Below are 18859 nucleotides of genomic sequence, written 5' to 3' on the forward strand. Positions count from 1 at the left end.
TCTTTATATATTCTAAACTACTAAGCATCCATGCACCTATGGATCATTTTGATTTATTGTTCAGGCAAATGTTGGCGTCTCTAGTGGCAATAATGTTAGCTTACATCCTACGACTAAATATACCTGGAAATAAAATTGTCTTCTAAGTCATTCTGATCTCAGGGAGAGCAGGGAATATTGGCTTGGAGTAAGATCTTAATTTTCTGCTCAGGAATTGAACCTGGGCAGCCTGGTTGAAAACCAGGAATCCTAGCCACTAGACTAACTAGAGGCTAAAAGCAGAATTGCCATAATTATCTCCCCCTGTTAAAAGCAAGAATATTTCAAGGAGGCATAGACTGTTTAAATAGGCATAAAGTTTATTGTTAGAGACAGTACAATGTGTGGGAGAGCACACAGAGAAGTCGTTTATTTATTTAAGTCAGAAGCAAAGAAGTAATACTCTAAAGAGTGTGGATGAGGGCATCCCCCTGAGTCAGGAGTGTGCCTAAGAGGTGATTTAAATCAATTATGTAGGACAGTTCTTCCAGGTCTTTGTTTACCTTTAGCCAATTATCCTGTTTTATTTCTCACACCTGACTGGAGTGTTTTATTTCTCACACACAGGACCCTCCCCAATATGCATGCACATCTTTTGGCAAAGATGGATTCCAGAGCAAAGGGTTCTGGGATGGTATCAGGACTTATTATGGCCTGGCACCCCCTCCCTTTTTGACCCCTAGGAATCTTACTGTGCATGTATAATTGGGGAGATCTTTTTGACTCTAGGAGTGATTGAGGTGGTTATCTTATCTTTTTACTTCAGCAGAGCTCAGCTCCTGCAATTAACTTTCTCCTTGAAAGTGTCAAAGAAAAACAAGGCTCAATTTACTCAGTCTAATAAGTCCCAGCTATTCTCAGCACAGGAACACATCTACCCCCATCTCAATTTTGCAATTCAGTTACCTGTTGCACACCATATCTCTATGCCCTCATAAGGATCTTAATTCTTCACTGTGATGATATTTCCACTTGTTTTCATGTTACAGTAGTTAAGGGTGGAAAGTAAGAGAGGCTGATCTTTAAGGAAAATGGTAATTTTCTAAGCCTAATTTCTAAGCTGAAAAGGAACATTTTCAAAGCTAAATCCAATTATAGAATAATAACACATTATTTCTCTTGCCTGTATTCTGGGCTGCTTGACATGCATATACTGGTTGCTTAGCTACTAAAGGCCCTAAATTCCCTTCTTGGCTCTTAAGTGAGAGTAGTGATGCCCTGACCTCACCCATTTAAACAATTAGAAAAGCAGCACAGTCTTTCTGAGGGGGACAAGGGCCATTGTGAGTGTCAGAGGTGCACCCAGCATGGAAACAGATGAGTAGCTCACTGGTGCTTAGAGCAGTCTGCTCCCTTGGTGCTGGCCTTAGAGAGGCCTGTGTCCTCAGAAATGACCATGCTCCCAGAGAAGCTCATGTCCTCAGAGATGCTGATGTCTCCATAGAAGCCTATAGCCTCAGAGGTGCCTGTGTTGCCAGAGATGCCTCTGTCTCCAGAGAATCCCACATCCCCAGAAATGTTTATGGCCCTAAGGTTGTCCATGATCCCACAACAGTCATGGTGGAGGTATTCCCATTGGCTTTTGACTTGATCCAACTGAACTTGAAGGCTTCCTTCCCTTGAAAGAGTGCCATTCTCCATCAAGGTACTGAAGTCTCCATCAACACCCATAAAGCCAAGAGGACTGGACAAAGGACTTCCCAGATGCTGAGATAATAAATTCCCTAATTGAGAGCAGCTACAGACTTCTTCAGGTGACTCATCATGGCCTTTCAGTTTCTGTCATGGAGCAAGGAATGGTTGAACAGAATCAGAAACAAGAGTAAAACTAGGCAGATATCACATTGACCTGTAGGGATCCTGCCTGCTGTCACTTATGTGGTAGCAAATGACCTTTTGTCCCCTTGTCATCACCCCAAACATCATTTCTTCATCACTTGACATAGTGTTTTAAAAGCCCTATCATTAAAGGTCCTCAATGGTCTTGTATCTATAAAAAAAAAAAAAAAAACTTTTCTGATAAATACAGTTTTATTCCTGGGAGCAGGGAAGGCAAGGGATATGATTTTTTTTTTGTCTTTTTGCCAATTCTTGGGCTGCTTCTGCAGCATATGGAGGTTTCCAGGCTAGGGGTCTAATCGGAGCTGTAGCTGCTGGCCTACACCAGAGCCACAGCAATGCAGGATCCAAGCCACGTCTGCAACCTACACCACAGCTCATGGCAATGCTGGATCCTTAACCCACTGAGCAAGGCCAGGGATCAAACCCGCAACCTCATGGTTCTTAGTCGGATTCACTAACCACTGAGCCACGATGGGAGATCTGGGATATGATCATTAACATTTATTGAATACTCCATGTGCTAGTCGCTTTACATATAGTATTTCCTTTTATACTTGTAAGAGTCCTCTCAGGTTAGATATTAGCTTTATTTTAGAGAGGAAATTGAGACTCAGAGTTACACAAATTCTCACATTTAGGAAGTGGCATAGCTGGGATCTGATCCTGCCTCTTCTTAATGCCAAATTCTATGAACTACCTACTATTTCATCCTTCCTCCAAGGGATATTTTTACTTTCAGGGATAACACAATGAGTCACTGATACTTTACAACAATGATTCTTAATTTTGGGGGTCAGAGACTCCTTTGAATATCTGAAGAAAATGATGGACCTCTTCAGAAATCCACATGCATGCACATGTTAGTGCAGATCCCCTGAAAGGAATCTCTGGACATATATGGGTTCATGCACTCCAGTTAAGAGCTCCTTCCCTAGGGTATAAGCATACCATTCCTATTTTCCTGGAATTCACAAAATCACGCAAACTGTGAAAACCCTTAGAGAAATTGAATGGATAGGTGGCTGGGGGAATCTTTTCAACTTTTCACTTTGTATGTTTTTGTATTCTGCATATTCTAACTTTATACTTGTACTGCCTTTTAAAAAATGTCAAACGAGTTATCTGGGTAATAATATGGCCTACTTTTATTTTTCTTCTCTGTATCAGAAAAGGAATGTTAATAATTGTTATTATTTTAAAAAGAAGTCTTACTTTTGAAGTTTAGAATCAGAGAGTGATCTGATTCTATCTAGAATAAATCTGATTCTTTTTTAGGAATTAGGCGGGGAGAATGAAAGGGCTGAGTTTAGAATAGAGAACCCACTCTGGAGGTCTTATGGAAGAAGCTGCTAATAGTAGCCTAAAAAGACGAGATAAGAAACAGTAGGAAAAAGGTATTCCACTTCTCAGTTCTGCCTAGGGCTTGGCCTTTCCAGGGCTGCTTGTTTCCTTCATTTCCTATGATTTTAATTCATGTTATACTCTCTGTATTTCCCTTTTCTTTCTTTTTCTTCTTTTTTTTTTTTTTTTTTTTTTCAGTGAAACCAAGTAACTGACTGTTTCCTCCCAAGAGGGCATTCAAAAGTTTAGGGTCTGATGTAATCACAATACATTTATTTTCACAATAAAAGTATGTTTGTTTACTTACAGGGAGCAGAAAAGCTATGCCTTTATCTGGCCAAAAGTAGGTTCACACCCAGTTCCTAAACAGCACACCCTTTCCAAGAATTCTTTTCTAAGAAATATCCTGCCCCTTTAATTCAAACACACCCTTAGGGACCCTGAGATTCCAGAAGCAGCTCAGCATTTTCCATTTTTGAAAGGAAATTCCTGTTGATTTGTTTAACCTCTAATTAAAAACAAGTGTCTGACTTTGGTTTTGCTGGTATCATAAAGCAAAACCAACACAAAATCACTTCATAAATGAAAATCACTACTCAATGAGCAGAGTTTACAATCTTCATGGGGAGGAAGGAAGATTTTTTATAAGGTTTTCCTAATTGGAAATATAATAATTTCATCTGTTCTTATCAGTACACCAAAGAAGTTACACTTCTTCTCTAGATGGATAAAAAATACCTGTATGATTTCCCTGCCATTCACTCTTGTTCCTTCTAATAATTCCACCCAGATCCAAAAAGGGAACCAATCCACTTGTTTAACTAGCTGAGTATGATATCTACCACTTTACATGGGAGGTAAAAAAAATGAGTTGTGCCTCAGAGCTTTATAGACACAGAAATCTTAGAGACCAGAGAGTATAACAAGCCAGACAGACAGCTTCTCACAAGTACCAATTCAACTCCAAGTGGGCTGGGCCTACACAGAAGGGGTAAGAGGTTCTCATTTTAAGACTTATATTCTCACCTTTTCTAGTTTGTGCACATTTGCCTCCAGCACTGTTCTCTGCTTCTTAATTTGCAGGAGGCTCTCTAGCATACTCTGCTTGGGCTGCAGTCCTTTGTCAAAGCGGTTATACATCCCACACCAGAACCTGAAATAAACAAAAAGAAAACAAGTGGGCTAGTTTAGGTGGAGAAAGACTATTTATGTTTTCCCCATGTCAGGAAAATATTAGCTTGGTAGCTAGACAGATCTCAAAAGTAAGTAACTTTGATGACACTAAAAAGAATGGACATGTTCATAATTTAAGAGGAAAGTTCCCAGCAGAAAGATCTCTGGTAAAAAAGACACTTTGGACTTGAGCAATCTTGAGCTTCTTTTTTTAAAATTAAAATTTTTACTTTGAGATAATTATAGATTTACATGCAGATTTAACAAATAATAGGGAGTGACATTAGCAAGATGGCATATTAGGAAGCTCATGTGATTATTCCCCCATGGAAACACTAAATAAACAGTATATGGACCAAAGTAACTTTGTCAGAACTCTAGAAACTAGTTAAGGATCTGCAATAATCAAGTCAATACCCACATGAGAAAAAGCTGTACACAAAATGGTAGAAAAATTCAGAGTGCTTTTGCTCATCCTTGCTCCATGCTCCACTCAGTACAGTATGATTGTGAGGAAGGTATCCAATTCCCAGTTCCTCTCTCAGGATAGAGAGGAAAGAGTGGAAGTTGTTTGTAATGTTCTGGCTTATCTACGGGTAACACAAATTTTGATTTCTGTCTCACCTGACTTGAAGAATTGACTTGATTGGTGGTATAGTCTGAATAACAGATTGAAAGCTACTCAGAGCAGTGGCAGCTGAGAGCTTCAAGGGATCTCAAGCACTCATGGGTCAAGAGATTATGGGCAGAAAAATATGAAATAACTTATAGGGCTTCTGAGAAGCAGGGTAAAACTCTTAGGGAAATTAACATGTTTAAAAGCAGTTGAGTATATGGGGAATGGGGATAAAAGCAGAAGAATGGACCCAGGGAAGATGTATCTCTAGAAAAGGTTTGACTGGACCCTGAGCCTTTAAAGTGGGCTGACTGGTGTAGGCCTTCCTCTGCATGGAGCCAGCTCTCAAAGACTGGGAGAAGCACTGGTTTTTAAATGACCAAATTTCAATAAAAGATTATATAAGGCATAAAAAGAAACAGGGAACTATAGTCCATACAGAGGTACAAAATAAATATCTAGAAAAAAGCATAGGATTTTGGCTTACTTGAACAAAATTCAAAACAACTATTTTAAGTATGCTCACTGAAGTCAAAGAGAATGGGGACATACAAACAAAATAAGGAAACTGGTTTAGGAAGAAAATAAAGATATCATCAAAGAGACAGAAAGGATTAAAAACAAACAGGAATTCTGGAGTTAATGGACACAAAAACTTAATTGAAAAATTCACAAAAGAGGTTCAGTGCAAATTTAATCAAGCAGAATAAAGAATCGGCAAACATGGAGAAAGGTCATTTGAAAGTATTGAGTCTAAGGAATGACAACAACAACAAAAAATAATGGAGAAAAGTGAATAGGGCCTAAGAGACTTACAGCACACCACGAGCTGTACCAATACAGGTGTTATGGCACTTCAAGAAGGAGAAGAAAGTAGTGTTAGAAAAATTATTTGAAGAAATAATGACTAGAAATTTCCCAAATTTGAAGACAAAAAGTGAATATTCAATATAAGAAGCTCAGTGATTTCTAAGATCAATCCAGAGAGATCCACACTGAGACATATTGAAATAAAATATTTTGTCAAAGGGAGAATGCTGACAGTAGAAAGATAAAAGCAACTTGTTATGCACAAGAATATCAGTAGATTTATCAGCAGTAACCTCAAATGCCAGAAAGCAGTGGGATGATATACTTAAAGTGCTAAAAGAAAAATACTGTAAGCTATGAATACTTTATTCATCAAAGTGGCCCTTTAAAACTGAAGGAAAAATTAAGTCATTCCAAGAGAAACAAGTTGAGGGAGTTAAACCACTAGATCCATCCTATGAGAAATGCTAAATGGAGTCCTTCAAGTTGGAATGAAAGGATAATAGACAATAACTCAGAGCTATACAAAAATATAAAGTTCTCTGGTAAAAGTAAACATATAGACAAATATAAAAACCTATATCATTGTAATTTTGGTTCTTAAGTCCACTTTCAATTATTTTGTAAGATTTAAAAGACAAAAGCATAAAGAATAACTATAAATCTATGTTAATTGGTATACAACATACAAAGATAAAAATGATAAGATCAATAACATAAAGTGTTGGAGGATGGACCTGTAAAGAATTAGTTTTTGCATATTACTATAGTTAAGATGTAGTTTGCTAGGGCTGCCAAAATAAAGTACCATAGATTGGGTATCTTTAGTAACAAAAATTTATTTTCTCATTATATGACAACAATGTTTTGGCAGGTTTAGCTTCTTCAGAGACCTCTTGTCATGGAGATGGCCATATTCTACTTCTTTCTTCATACAGTCTTTCCTTTGTGTGTGTCTGCATCATAATTTCCTCTTATTCAAATGACACCAGTCATCATAGATTAAGGACCATCTATATGACCTCACTTTATTGTAACTGATTCTTTAAAGTGACTATATCCAAATATAGTCATTTTTGGTATGACGGTTAAGACATCAACATATGAATTTTGGGAGAGGGAATTACACAGCTCATAACACATGTTATCAGTTTAAAATAGATCATTGCACTTTTAGAATGTTTCATGCAATCACCATTGTATCCACAAAGGAAATATCTACAGAATATACACAAAAGAAAATAAAAACAAAGTCAAAATACATCACTTGAAAAATCAACTAAACACAAAGGAAGGTAGTAATGGATGTCATTAAGGACAAAATAACAAAAAGACATTCAAAACTAAATGAAAAATGACAGTAAGATATTCTTCATCAGTAATTATGTGGAAAATTAAACTCCCCAAGCAAAAGGCAAACATTGGCACAATGGATTAAAAATAAAAACCCAGGATCACAGCGTATGTTATATAGAAGAGTCTGATTTCAGATTTAAGGACATGCATAGATTGAAAGTAGAAGAATTTTAAAAAGATATTCATGCAAGAAATAAAAACAAGTGCAGGAGCAGCTAAACTAATATCAGAAAAAGACTTTATGTCAAAAATTATTACAGAAGACAAATAAGGACATTATGTAGTGACAAAACAGTACACTCATCAGTAAGGCATATCAATTATAAACATATATGTATTAAACATCAGAGCTCCAAAATATACAAAGCAAACAATGAAAACATTGAAGGGAGAAATCTCTCAGAACAGGTAGAATATCAATAAAGAAATTAGGGCAACTGGACCTAAAAAAGCTGTCCAAAACACTCTACCCCAACAGAAAAATACATATTTTTCTTAAGTTTATATAGATGATTCTTGGGATAGACCATACGTTATTCCACAAAACTTAAAATAATGAGATCATACAATGTATCTATTCCAATAAGAATGAGATGAAATTATAAATCAATAGAAGGAAAACTGAAAAACCCATAAATATGTAGAAAGAAAACAACATATTTTTAAACAACCAATTGGTCAAAGAAGAAATCACAAGGGAAATTAGAGCCACAGGTGTGGCTCAGATCCAGCATTGTTGTAACTATGGCATAGACTGGAGGCTGCAGCTCCAATTAGAACCCTAGCCCAGGAACGTCTATATGCTGCAGGTTCTGCCTTAAAAAAAAAGGAAATTAGAGAATACATGGACACAAATGAAAGCAAAAGCCAAACTTATATCAAAACTTATAAAATGCAGAAAAATCAGTACTTAGAGAAAAAAAACTTAGCTGTAAATGCTTACATTGAAAAAGAAGATCCCCAAATCAAAACTTAACATTACATCTTAAAGAAGTACAAAAATAACATACTAAAAAGAAAAGCAAGCAGAAGAAAGGAATAATAAAGATTAAAGCAGAGTTGGCAAAAAAAATGGAGAACAGAGAAATAATATAAAAAAAATCAGGAGTTCCCGTCGTGGCGCAGTGGTTAACAAACCCGACTAGGAACCATGAGGTTGCGGGTTCGATCCCTGCCCTTGCTCAGTGGGTTGACGATCCGGCGTTGCCGTGAGCTGTGGTGTAGGTTGCAGACACGGTTCGGATCCCAAGTTGCTGTGGCTCTGGCATAGGCCGGCGGCTACAGCTCCGATTGGACCCCTAGCCTGGGAACCTCCATATGCCGCGGGAGCGGCCCAAGAAATAGCAAAAAGACAAAAAAAAAAAAAAAAAAAAAAAAAATCAATGAACCTGAGAAGTTTCTTTGAAAATATCAGTAAAAATCAACAAATGTTAGCTTCATTAACTAAGAAAAAGAAAAGAGACACACAAACAGTTTAAACCAAAAATGAAAGAGGGGATATTAAAAAACAATTTTTTAGAAATAAAAGAATTATAAGAGCATATTATGAAAGAGTCAAGATTTTCTTTCTTTCCTTCCCCCATTCTATGATATTGAAGTCCTTTTTTAACATCTTCATGTTTGTCCTTTGCTCTTCTTGTGTTTATCATCACTTTTACAAGTTATTTTTTTTTCTTTCCTCTTTTAAATCTGTATGCTGGCTTATTTAAGTGATTGCTTTCCAATTGTGGTTTCCTCCATCCTATTTCTTCTTACTTCTTTTTTTATTTAGAGAAGCCCTTTCAGTATTTCTTTCATAATGGGTTCAGAATTGCTGTACTCTTGCAGCTTTTGTTTGTTGGAGAAATTCTTTATTTCCCCTTCTATTTTAAATGATATTCTTGCTGGATAGAGTATGATAGGCTGCAAATTTTTTCCTTTCAGAACTTCGAATATATCTTGCCACTCTCTTCTGGCCTGTAGTGTTTCTGTACAGAAATCAGCTAATATCCTTATGGGGGTTCCCTTATAATTAACACTGTTTTGCTCTTGCTGCCTTTAGAATCCTCTCTTAATTTTTAACTTTTTCCATTTATAATGTGTCTTGGTGTGGGCCTATTTGGGTTCAACTTGTTTGGGCCCTCTGTGTTTCCTGTACCTTGATAGCAGTTTCCTTTAGATTTGTAAAGTTTTCAGTCATAATTTCTTCAAAAATGTTTTCAATCCCCTTTTCTTTTTCTTCTCCTTCTGGAATTCCTATTATGCATAGACTAGTCTCCTTTATGATCTTTTATATTGCTTTCATGTTTTTTCCATTTGGTTTTTTGTCTGCTGTCCTGATTGGATGATTTCAATTATTCTATCTTCCAAGTCACTAATTCATTCTTCTGCATTATTCATTCTCCTCTTAGAGCTGTTTGTGTCTCTTCAAATGAATTTTCCTATTTTTCTATGTTCTTCCTTATATTTTTGAGCTCCTTTCCAAAATAATCTGCATTACTGTTCATGTCTGCTCTTAATTCCGTCATGTTCAGCCTTAATTCCTTCTGTATTTTCACTATCTCCCTTTTGAACTTAGTGTCTATCAGACTGCAGAGGTCTGTTTCATTGTTTGGTGCTTCAGGCAAATTCTCCTGTTCTTTTAACTGGGAATGTTTCCTGAGCTTCTTCATTTTTTTTTTTTTTAAGTGTAGGGAAGCCAAACTGTAGTCTTGGAGGGCTACTTCTATGCAAGAGCACCCCTTTGTATTTTTTGGGGGCTGACTATTTATTTTTGGCATGGGAGTTTGAATATTTGCTGTCTCTTCAGTGTGAGCAAGCTATTATCCCCTGGGTGAATGTGTTTTCCAGGCAGAAGGAGGCAATGGGTAGGGCTAGTAGTCATTGCCTGGTTGCTGGGCTCTTAACAGCAGCCAAGGACCTGCAGGAATGTGGTGCAGGCTACTCCTAGTTGCAGGGCCATGGGAAGTGGTAATGAGCCTTAGGCAAATTCACAAGGTGCCCAGAGCATTTGGCAGTGGCAGCAGCAGAGTGTGTGAGTTCCCAGGGGAGTGAGAACAACAACAGGTAGTGTTTGATTACAGTGTCCTCCTCTTAAGTGATTGGAGCTACAAGTCATGCCTGTTCAGGGACCCTGAGTGGTAGTGGGCCATGTCCACTTCTGGAGTCAGAGATTACTGTGGTGGTCTGCCCCCACCAACTGCAGACCACACAAGAAGCACCCCATCCTACTTAGCCCCTACAGAAGGTGCTGCACAAGCTGCTCCTAGTTGCAGGGTTCTCAGAAGTGATGGTGAGCAAGTGTGTGGGCACTGCCTGGAGCGTTTGGCAGTGGCAGCAGCAAAGCAGATGTGTTTCCAGTGCTGTGAGAGCAACAATGGTGGTGTTTGGTCACAATGCTCTCCTCTGTGGTGCCCTCTGAGGTGATTGGGGCTGCAGCTGGAGCCCATTCACAGGGTGTGATGCTCGGATGCAGTGCCCTTTTACCAACCCCTGAGGTGACTGGGGCCAAAGCTGGAGCCCACTCACAGGCCCCCAGTGGTGTCTGTCCGTTCCTCCCTCTGGTTTCTGAGATGACCACCGAGGTACTCCCTGTTGCCTATAGATCACGCAAGAGGCACCACATTGAACTTAGACCTCCCTGCTGAACTTAACCCACACAAGAGGTGCTCAGCCACCCATAGCCCACACTAGAAACACCTGGTCTCCTGAGCCCGAGCAAGTGGCTTCTTACCACTCATAGCCTGCACCAGAGGTGCCCTGCCCTCTGAGATCCTGGGTGTGTGTGCAGGGAGATTCCTATGGTTGTCCACCCCTCTTCCTCTCACTCTTCCTAACAACAGCACCTTGCTCCTCCTGTAAGAATAGACCTTCTCCCAGGTTTGCTCTGCCATAGCGTTCCAGTCCTTAGCCCATAGCACACTGCTCCCTTGCCCATGGCACACTGCTCCTTAGCCTCTGAGGATATCCCCACAGAGCAAATCCTAGTCCTCTTCCCAGAAATGACCCCTGGAGTCTGAGTCTCAGGACCTAGCCCCCGCATGAGCATCTTAGGCTGTGGTGTCTGGGGCAGTGGTGTAGATGATCTGTGCCACTCTCACTCTACTTTGCTCTCCTTAGTCCAGCTATTGTGCTTTTCTTGGTGACTTTGTGTCCCTCCATCTTGGCTGATCTCCCTGTAGGTTAGGTGGCTTCCCAGTATAGGGGTTACTTTTGTCTTTCACAGCTCCCTCTCAGGAATGCTAGTCCCGTCCTGATTTCCTCTTTTTTAAATCTCTCTCTTTTTTGCTTTTGTTCTACACAGCTATGTTAGGAAGTCTCTCCCAGACTTCAGACAATATTACAAAGCCAGAGTAATCAAAACAGTGTGGTACTGGTACCAAACCAGACATACAGACCAATGGAACAGAATAGAGAACCCAGGAATAAACCCAGATATCTACAGTCAATTAATTATCTTTGACAACGGAGGCAAAAATATAAAATGGGAAAAAAACAGTCTTATCAGCAGGTATTGCTGGGAAAACTGGAGAGCCACATGTAAATCAGTGAAACTGGAACACACCCTCACATCATGCACAAAAATAAACTCAAAGTGGCTGAAAAACTTAAACATAAGAGAAGACAACATTCAAACTCCTAGAAGAGAACATAGGCAAAACATTCTCTAATATCAAGCTTACAAAAGTTTTCTTAGGTCAGTCTCCCAAAGCAATAGAAATAAAAACAAAAATAAACCAGTGGGATCTAATCAAACTGACAAGGTTTTGCACAGCAAAGGAAACAATAATAAAAACCAAAAAGACAACTTATAGAATCAGAGAAAATAGTTTCAAACAATACAACTGACAAGGGCTTTAAAATACAAACGACTTATACAATTCAACAGCAAAACAACAACACCCCAATTGAAAAATGGGCAATAGACCTGAATAGACATTTCTGCAAATAAGCTACACAGTTGGCCAGCAAGCACATGAAAAAATGCTCAACATCACTGATTATTAGAGAAATGCAAATCCAAACTGTTACACAGCTGTCAAATCTCACACCTGTCAGAATGGCTGACATTAATAAGTCCACAAATGACAAATGCTGGAGAGGGTGTGGAGAAAAGAGAACCCTCCTGTACTGCTGGGGGGATTGTTAATTGGTAAAACCACTATGGAAAACAGTATGGAGGTAACTTGGAAAACTATACATAGAACTAACATAGGACCCAGCAATCCCACTCTTGGGCATATTTCCAGACAAAACTTTTCTTGGAAAAGACACATGAACCCTACTGCAGCACTATTCCTAATAGCCAAGACATGGAAAAAACCTACATGTCCCTTGACAGATGACTGGATGAAGAAGATGTGGTATATATACACAATGGAATGCTACTCAGCCATAAAAAAAAAAGAATGCCATTTGCAGCAACATGGATGGAACTCGAGACTGTCATACTGAGGAAAAAAGTCAGAAAGGGAAAGAAAAATACCATATGATATCACTTCTGTCTGAAATCTAATATACAGCACGAATGACCTGTTCTGCAGAAAAGAAAATCAGGGACATGGAAAACAGACTTTTGGTTGCCAAGGCAGAGGGAGGAGGGAGCTAGATGGACTGGGAATTTGGGGTTAATGGATGCAAATTATTGCCTTTGGAATGGATAAGTAATGAGATCCTGCTGTATAGCACTGGGAACTATATCTAGTGGATATATGATGGAGCATGATAATGTGAGAAAATAGAATGTATATAGGTATGTGTGACTAGGTCACCTTGCTGTACAGTGTAAAATTGACAGAACACTGTAAACCAACTATGATGGAAAAAATAAAAATCATTATTAAATAAAAAGAGCATATTATGAACAACTTTACTCCAACAATATGAATTAACTAGGTGAAATGAATAAATTCTATGAAACATACAAGGCAGCAAGATGGAATCATAAAGAAAATCTGAACAAACATATACCTAGTAAGAATATTGAATTGATAATCAACCCCCCCCCCCACTTAGAAAATCCTTGGACCATTAGGCTCACTGGTGAATTCTAATACTCATTTAAAACATAATTAACAACAGTCGTTTTCAAATTCTTCCAAAATATCCTAAGAGGAGGGAATATTTTCTAGCTCATTCTGTGAAGCCAGGATTACCTGAATCTCAAAGGCAAACAAAGACACTACAAGCAAAGAAACCCCTACAAATTGTGACTATTTATGCAAAATACCCCCAAAATACTGGTAAACAGCATTCAACAACATAATAAAAGGTTTATACATATGACCAAATGAGATACAGTCCTAGGATGCAAGAATGGTTCAACATATGCAGAATCAATGAAATACATCACATTAACAGAATAATGGGGAGGAAACACAACCATAAGAAAATGCATTTGACAGTATAAAACACTGTATTCTTGATAAAACAAACACTCAAGATACTAGAAATAGAAGAGTACCTCAAAATAATAAAGGTTATTTATGAATGGTAAAAGACTGAAAGCATTTCATTTAAGGTTAGAAATAAACAAGGATGCCTACTCTCCCCATTTTTGTTTAAAATGGGACTAGAGCAATTCCCATTGTGGTTCAGTGGTAACGAACCCAATCAGTATCCATGATGCAGTTTTGATCCCTGGCCTCACTCAGTGGGTTAAAGATCTGGCATTGCCGTGAGCTGTGGTGTAGGTTGAAGACAGAGCTTGGATCCTGCATTGCTGTGGCTGTGGCATAGGCAGGCAGCTATAGCTCTGATTCAACCCCTAGCCTGGGAGTCTCCATATGCTGCAGATGCAGCCCCAAAAATCAATAGATTAAATAAATAAATAATTTAATAAATAAAAAATTTAAAATAATGAAAAATAAATAAAATGGGTCTAGAGGAGTAGAGATGAAGATGATGAATAGCAGGAGGCTGAGGTCAAAACTACAACTATATATAGAGTGACTTGTTGAAATTGACGTAGGAACTAGAACACCTCTTCTATTACCAAGGCTATAAAGAAAGATTATATGAACTCTCATAGGAAGGCAAAAGAGGTAATATGGAACCCACACACACTTAGTGGGGGACACAGAAGAGGAGGGGGATATCACAGGCTTGGAGATCCTCCGTGGGGAAGCAAGGTGTTCAAACCACATATTAGGCACACGAGCCCTGGGGTATGATACCAGGAGGATGAGCCCCCTTAGCTGCTTTGAAAACCAGTATGGCTTACTGGAGTCTGGTAAGAAACAGAGACTCTTGAAGAATGTGTGCAGTCTTGCTTTCTCCAAAACAGCACAGATACAGTAGATTGAAGACTGCCTGGAACTCTAGCCTGACTGACAAGACTTCACCAATGTGCCCCTCAGCCCACACTGGGCTCTTGCTCTATCACCTGTTGTTCTGACACTGCTCATCACTAAAGCTGAGACTACTGTTTTAAATGAATATGTGCCCATTTGGAAGGAATGGAGCTGGCTCAGACTCTGGCTCTGCCTCTCACCAGGGCAGAAGTAGCCATTGCCAGCACTAATGCTGGGGAGAAGACCACCAACCATCACCTTAGTGCCTACCTCTGCACAAAATATGGGAAGGGGACAAAGGTCTGGGGCAGAGACTATAATCACTGGAGCACAAGATCCTGTGCACAACTGAGAGGGGGCCAGCTCAGTAGTGTGGTGCCAATCCCTTCAGCCCCAACCCAGCCTCTAACCAATGCATTCATATGAGGAAACCATCAGTGAAGTGTGGCCCCAAGCCCTCAGGCCCAAGATCAGGCCATATCCCAAACCAAAGTGGAGACTAGCTCCAGGGCAGAGACCTTCATGGGTGGCACACATTTCTGTACACAGTCTGGAGTACATTTCTGTGTACATTTCTGTACACAGCAAAATCAACTCCAGAGCTAAAGCTCCCACTGTTGGTGCAAGCATCCCTGAGTACACTCAATAGAGAGAAAAATCAGTGCAATAATGTGGCTCCAACCCCTCTGGCTCTGAACCAGCCTCTAACTATGGCATGTTCACTGGAAAAAAGTAAAATCAGGAGTTACCATTGTGCTTCAGCAGGTTAATAACCCAACATAGTGCCCCTAAGGATACAGGTTCAATCCCTAGCCTTGCTCAGTGGGTTAAAGCTTCAGTGTTGCCATAAGCTGTGGCATAGGTCATGATGCATCTTGGATCTGGCATTGCTGTTGCTGTGGCAGAGGCTTCAGCTGCAGCTCCAGTTTGATCCCTAGCCTGGGAACTTCCATGTGCTATAGGTGTGGCCCTAAATAATAAAAAAAAGTAAAAGCTTAAATAAGCTAGTACAAAGGTTAAAAGAAAAGAGTTGTAAAATCAACTATAACTACAATTAACTGTTAAGAGATAGAGATGAATACATAAACATGACATCAAAAACACAAAATGTGGAGGAGGAAAAGTAATGCAGAGCTTTTATAGCGTCTTTGAATTGAATGACTATCAGTTTAAAACAAGAGGATATAGTTATAGGTCAACATATATAAACTTGATGGCAACCATAAATCAAAAACCTACAATAATTAGCTGCAAGAGGGATGGAGCTAAAGACTCTCATAGTGAGTGAAGTAAGTCAGAAAGAGAAAGACAGATACCATATGATATCACTTATACTTTGAGTCTAAAATATGGCACAAATGATCTATGTACGAAACAGAAAAGATCATGGACATGTAGGACAGACTTGTGTTTGCCAGGGGGATGGATTGGAGGTCTGGGTTAGTATATGAAAACTGCTGCATTTGGAGTGGATGGGCAAGGGGATCCTGCTGTACAGCATATAGAACTATATATCTAGTCACTTGTGATGGAACATGATGGAGGATAATGTGAGAAAAAGAATGTATATATATGTATGACTGGGTCACTTTGCTTTACAGCAGATTTGAAAGAACACTGCAAATTGATCACAATAAAAAATCTTAAAAAACCCAATATATATACAAAAATCAGAGAGAAAGGAATACCAACACTAAAGAAAATCATCACAGCATAAGGGAAGAAACAAAAAGAAGAAAAGAACAAAGAACTATAAAAACACCCAGAAACAAATAATGAAATGGCAATAAGTATATACCTATGAATGATTACATTTTATTTTATTTTATTTTATTTTATTTTATTTTATTTTATTTTATTTTATTTTTTGTCTTTTCTAGGGCCACACCCACAGCATATGGAGATTCCCAGGCTAGGGGTCTAATTGGAGCTGTAGCTGCCAGCCTACACCAGAGCTGCAGCAATGCCAAATCTATGCCATGTCTGTGACCTACACCACAGCTCATGGCAATGCTGGATCCTTAACCCACTGAGTGAGGCCAGGGATCAAACCTGCAACCTCATGGTTCCTAGTTGGATTCATCAACCCCTGTGCCCCGATGGGAACTCCATGAATAATTACTTTAAATGTCAATGGATTAAATGCTCCAATCAAAAGATATAGGCTATCTAAGAGGATAAAGAACAAAAAGAGCCATCTATGTGCTGCTTACAAAAGACTCATTTCAGAACTAAAGACACACACAGACAAATTGAGGGGGTGGAGAAAGATATTTGATACAAATGGAAATGAAAAGAAACCTGAAGTAATAATACTCAAAGTGATTTTTTTTGTCTTTTTACCTTTTCTAGGGCCACTTCCTGTGGCATATGGAGGTTTCCAGGCTAGGGGTCTAATTGGAGCTGCAGCCACCAGTCTACACCAGAGCCACAGCAATGTGGGATCCAAGCCACGTCTAAGACCTACACCACAACTCATGGCAATGCTGGAACCTTAACCCACTGAGCAAGGCCAGGGATCGAATCTGTAACCTCATGGTTCCTAGTCAGATTCAGTAACCACTGTGCCATGATGGGAACTCCAGACAAAGTAGACTTTAAAACAAAGTCTATAATAAAAAACAAAGAAGGGCATTATATGATAAAGGGATCAATATAAGAAGAGCATATAATGTTTTTAAACATATGTGCACCAAATATAGAAACACCTAAATATACAAAGCAAATATTAACAAATATAAAGGGAGAAATTGACAGTAATACACTAACATTAGGGAACTTTAACACCTCACTTACCACAATGGGCAGATCATTTCAAAAGTAAATCAAACAGTGGCCTTAAAATACATATCATATGAGCTGGGCTTAATATTTTTAGGACAGTCCATCCAAAAATAGAATACACATTCTTCAAATTGCATGCAGAATATGCCCCACAATAGATAACATGCTAGGCCACAAAACAAGTTACAACAAATTTAAGAGGACTGAAATGTTATCAAAGTGTCTGTTCCAATCACAAGGGTGTGAAATTAGAAATCAGCTATAGAAATAAACATGGTATATAGCTATATAAATATCTATTTATATATCTATACCTATATATAGGTATAGATATATACTCAAAATAGATTAAAGATATAAATTTAAGACTGGAAACCATAAAATTCAAAGAAGAAAGCACAGGCAGTACCCTCTTTGACTAAGTCTTGGAAATATGTATTTTGGATCTGTCTATGCAGGTAAGGGAAATAAAAGCAAAAATAAACAAATGTGGCCTAACTAGACTAAAAAGATTTTGCATAGTGAAGGAACCTCAACAATAGGAAAAGACAACCTGAATGTGACAAGATATTTGTAAATAATTTGACTGATAAGGCAATAATATACAAAAAATATAAAGTATCAAAAAACAACCTGATTAAAATGTAAGCAGAAGGAGTTCCCATCGTGGCGCAGTGGTTACCGAATCCAACTAGGACCCATGAGGTTGCGGGTTTGATCCCTGGTCTTGCTCAGTGGGTTGAGGATCTGGCATTGCCGTGAGCTGTGGTGTAGGTTGCAGACACAGCTCGGTTCCTGCATTGCTGTGGCTCTGGTGTAGGCTGGTGGCTACAGCTCCGATTAGACCCCTAGCCTGGGAACCTCCATATGCCACAGGAGCAGCCCTAGGAAAAGGCAAAAAGACAAAAAAAAAAAAAGTAAGCAGAAGCCCTGAAAAAAATTTTTTTTTCTAAAGAATACATACGGATGGTCAACAAGCACATGCAAAGATGTTCAAAATCACTAGTCATCAGGGAAATGCACATTAGAATCAAAGTAAGATATCATCTCACACCTGTCAGAATGGCCGTTGTCAAAAAGACAACAAATAATAATGGTGGAGAGGAAGTGGAGAAAAGGGAACATTAGTGAGAATGTAAATCAGTACAGCCACTATATAAAACAATATGGAGATTTCTCAAAAAATAAAAAACAGAAATACTATATGATCCAGCATTTCCATTACTGGGTATATATCTGAGGAAAATGAAAACACCAATTCAAAAAAGCATATGCACCTCAATGTTCACAACATTATTTACAATAGTACACACACAACACAATAAAATACTTTTTTTCCATAAAAAAGAATGAAATTTTGCCATTTGCAACAACATGGATAGACCTGGAAGGTATTATGCTTAGTGAATTAAGTCAGACATGGAAGGACAAACACCATATATTTCATGTATATGTATAAAATAAATGAATGGATATAACAAAACAGAACCAGACTCATAGATAAAGAGAATAAACTAGTGATTACCAGTGGGAGGAGGATTGGGGGAGGTGCTATATAGGGGAAGTGTATTAAGAGGTACAAACAACTAGGTATAAAATAAATAAGATAACAAAGATGTAATGTACA

The 18859-nt window shown here is 38.6% G+C and overlaps 1 protein-coding gene across 47 annotated transcripts in view; it reads right to left on the reverse strand.

Annotated features, from left to right (window-relative positions):
* Window positions 1-339: 339 nt before the first annotated feature.
* Window positions 340-18859, reverse strand: part of MTMR8 (myotubularin related protein 8) — a 143341-nt gene continuing 124821 nt past the window's right edge. For 37 of the 47 annotated variants that reach the window (XR_014835115.1, XR_014835114.1, XR_014835103.1 and 34 more), the window contains 2 exons: window positions 4249-4375; window positions 340-1818 (listed from right to left, as the gene is read on the reverse strand). Coding sequence is in view for 30 of the 47 variants with exons in the window: in XM_085007238.1 (XP_084863364.1) it covers window positions 1366-1818; window positions 4249-4375 (580 nt within the window). In the remaining 17 variants the exon portion in view is untranslated. Of the gene's footprint in view, window positions 2030-4248; window positions 4376-18859 lie in introns of all 47 variants that reach the window. The other 10 variants (XR_014835112.1, XR_014835116.1, XM_085007246.1 and 7 more) reach the window with 1 other exon arrangement.

The sequence above is a fragment of the Sus scrofa genome, chromosome X (genome assembly GCF_054392235.1).
Source record: "Sus scrofa isolate SSC_HxYL_T2T_F1_AM1 chromosome X, Sscrofa_HxYL_maternal_Yorkshire_Landrace_v2.0, whole genome shotgun sequence".
NCBI classification, from domain to species: Eukaryota; Metazoa; Chordata; class Mammalia; order Artiodactyla; family Suidae; genus Sus; species Sus scrofa.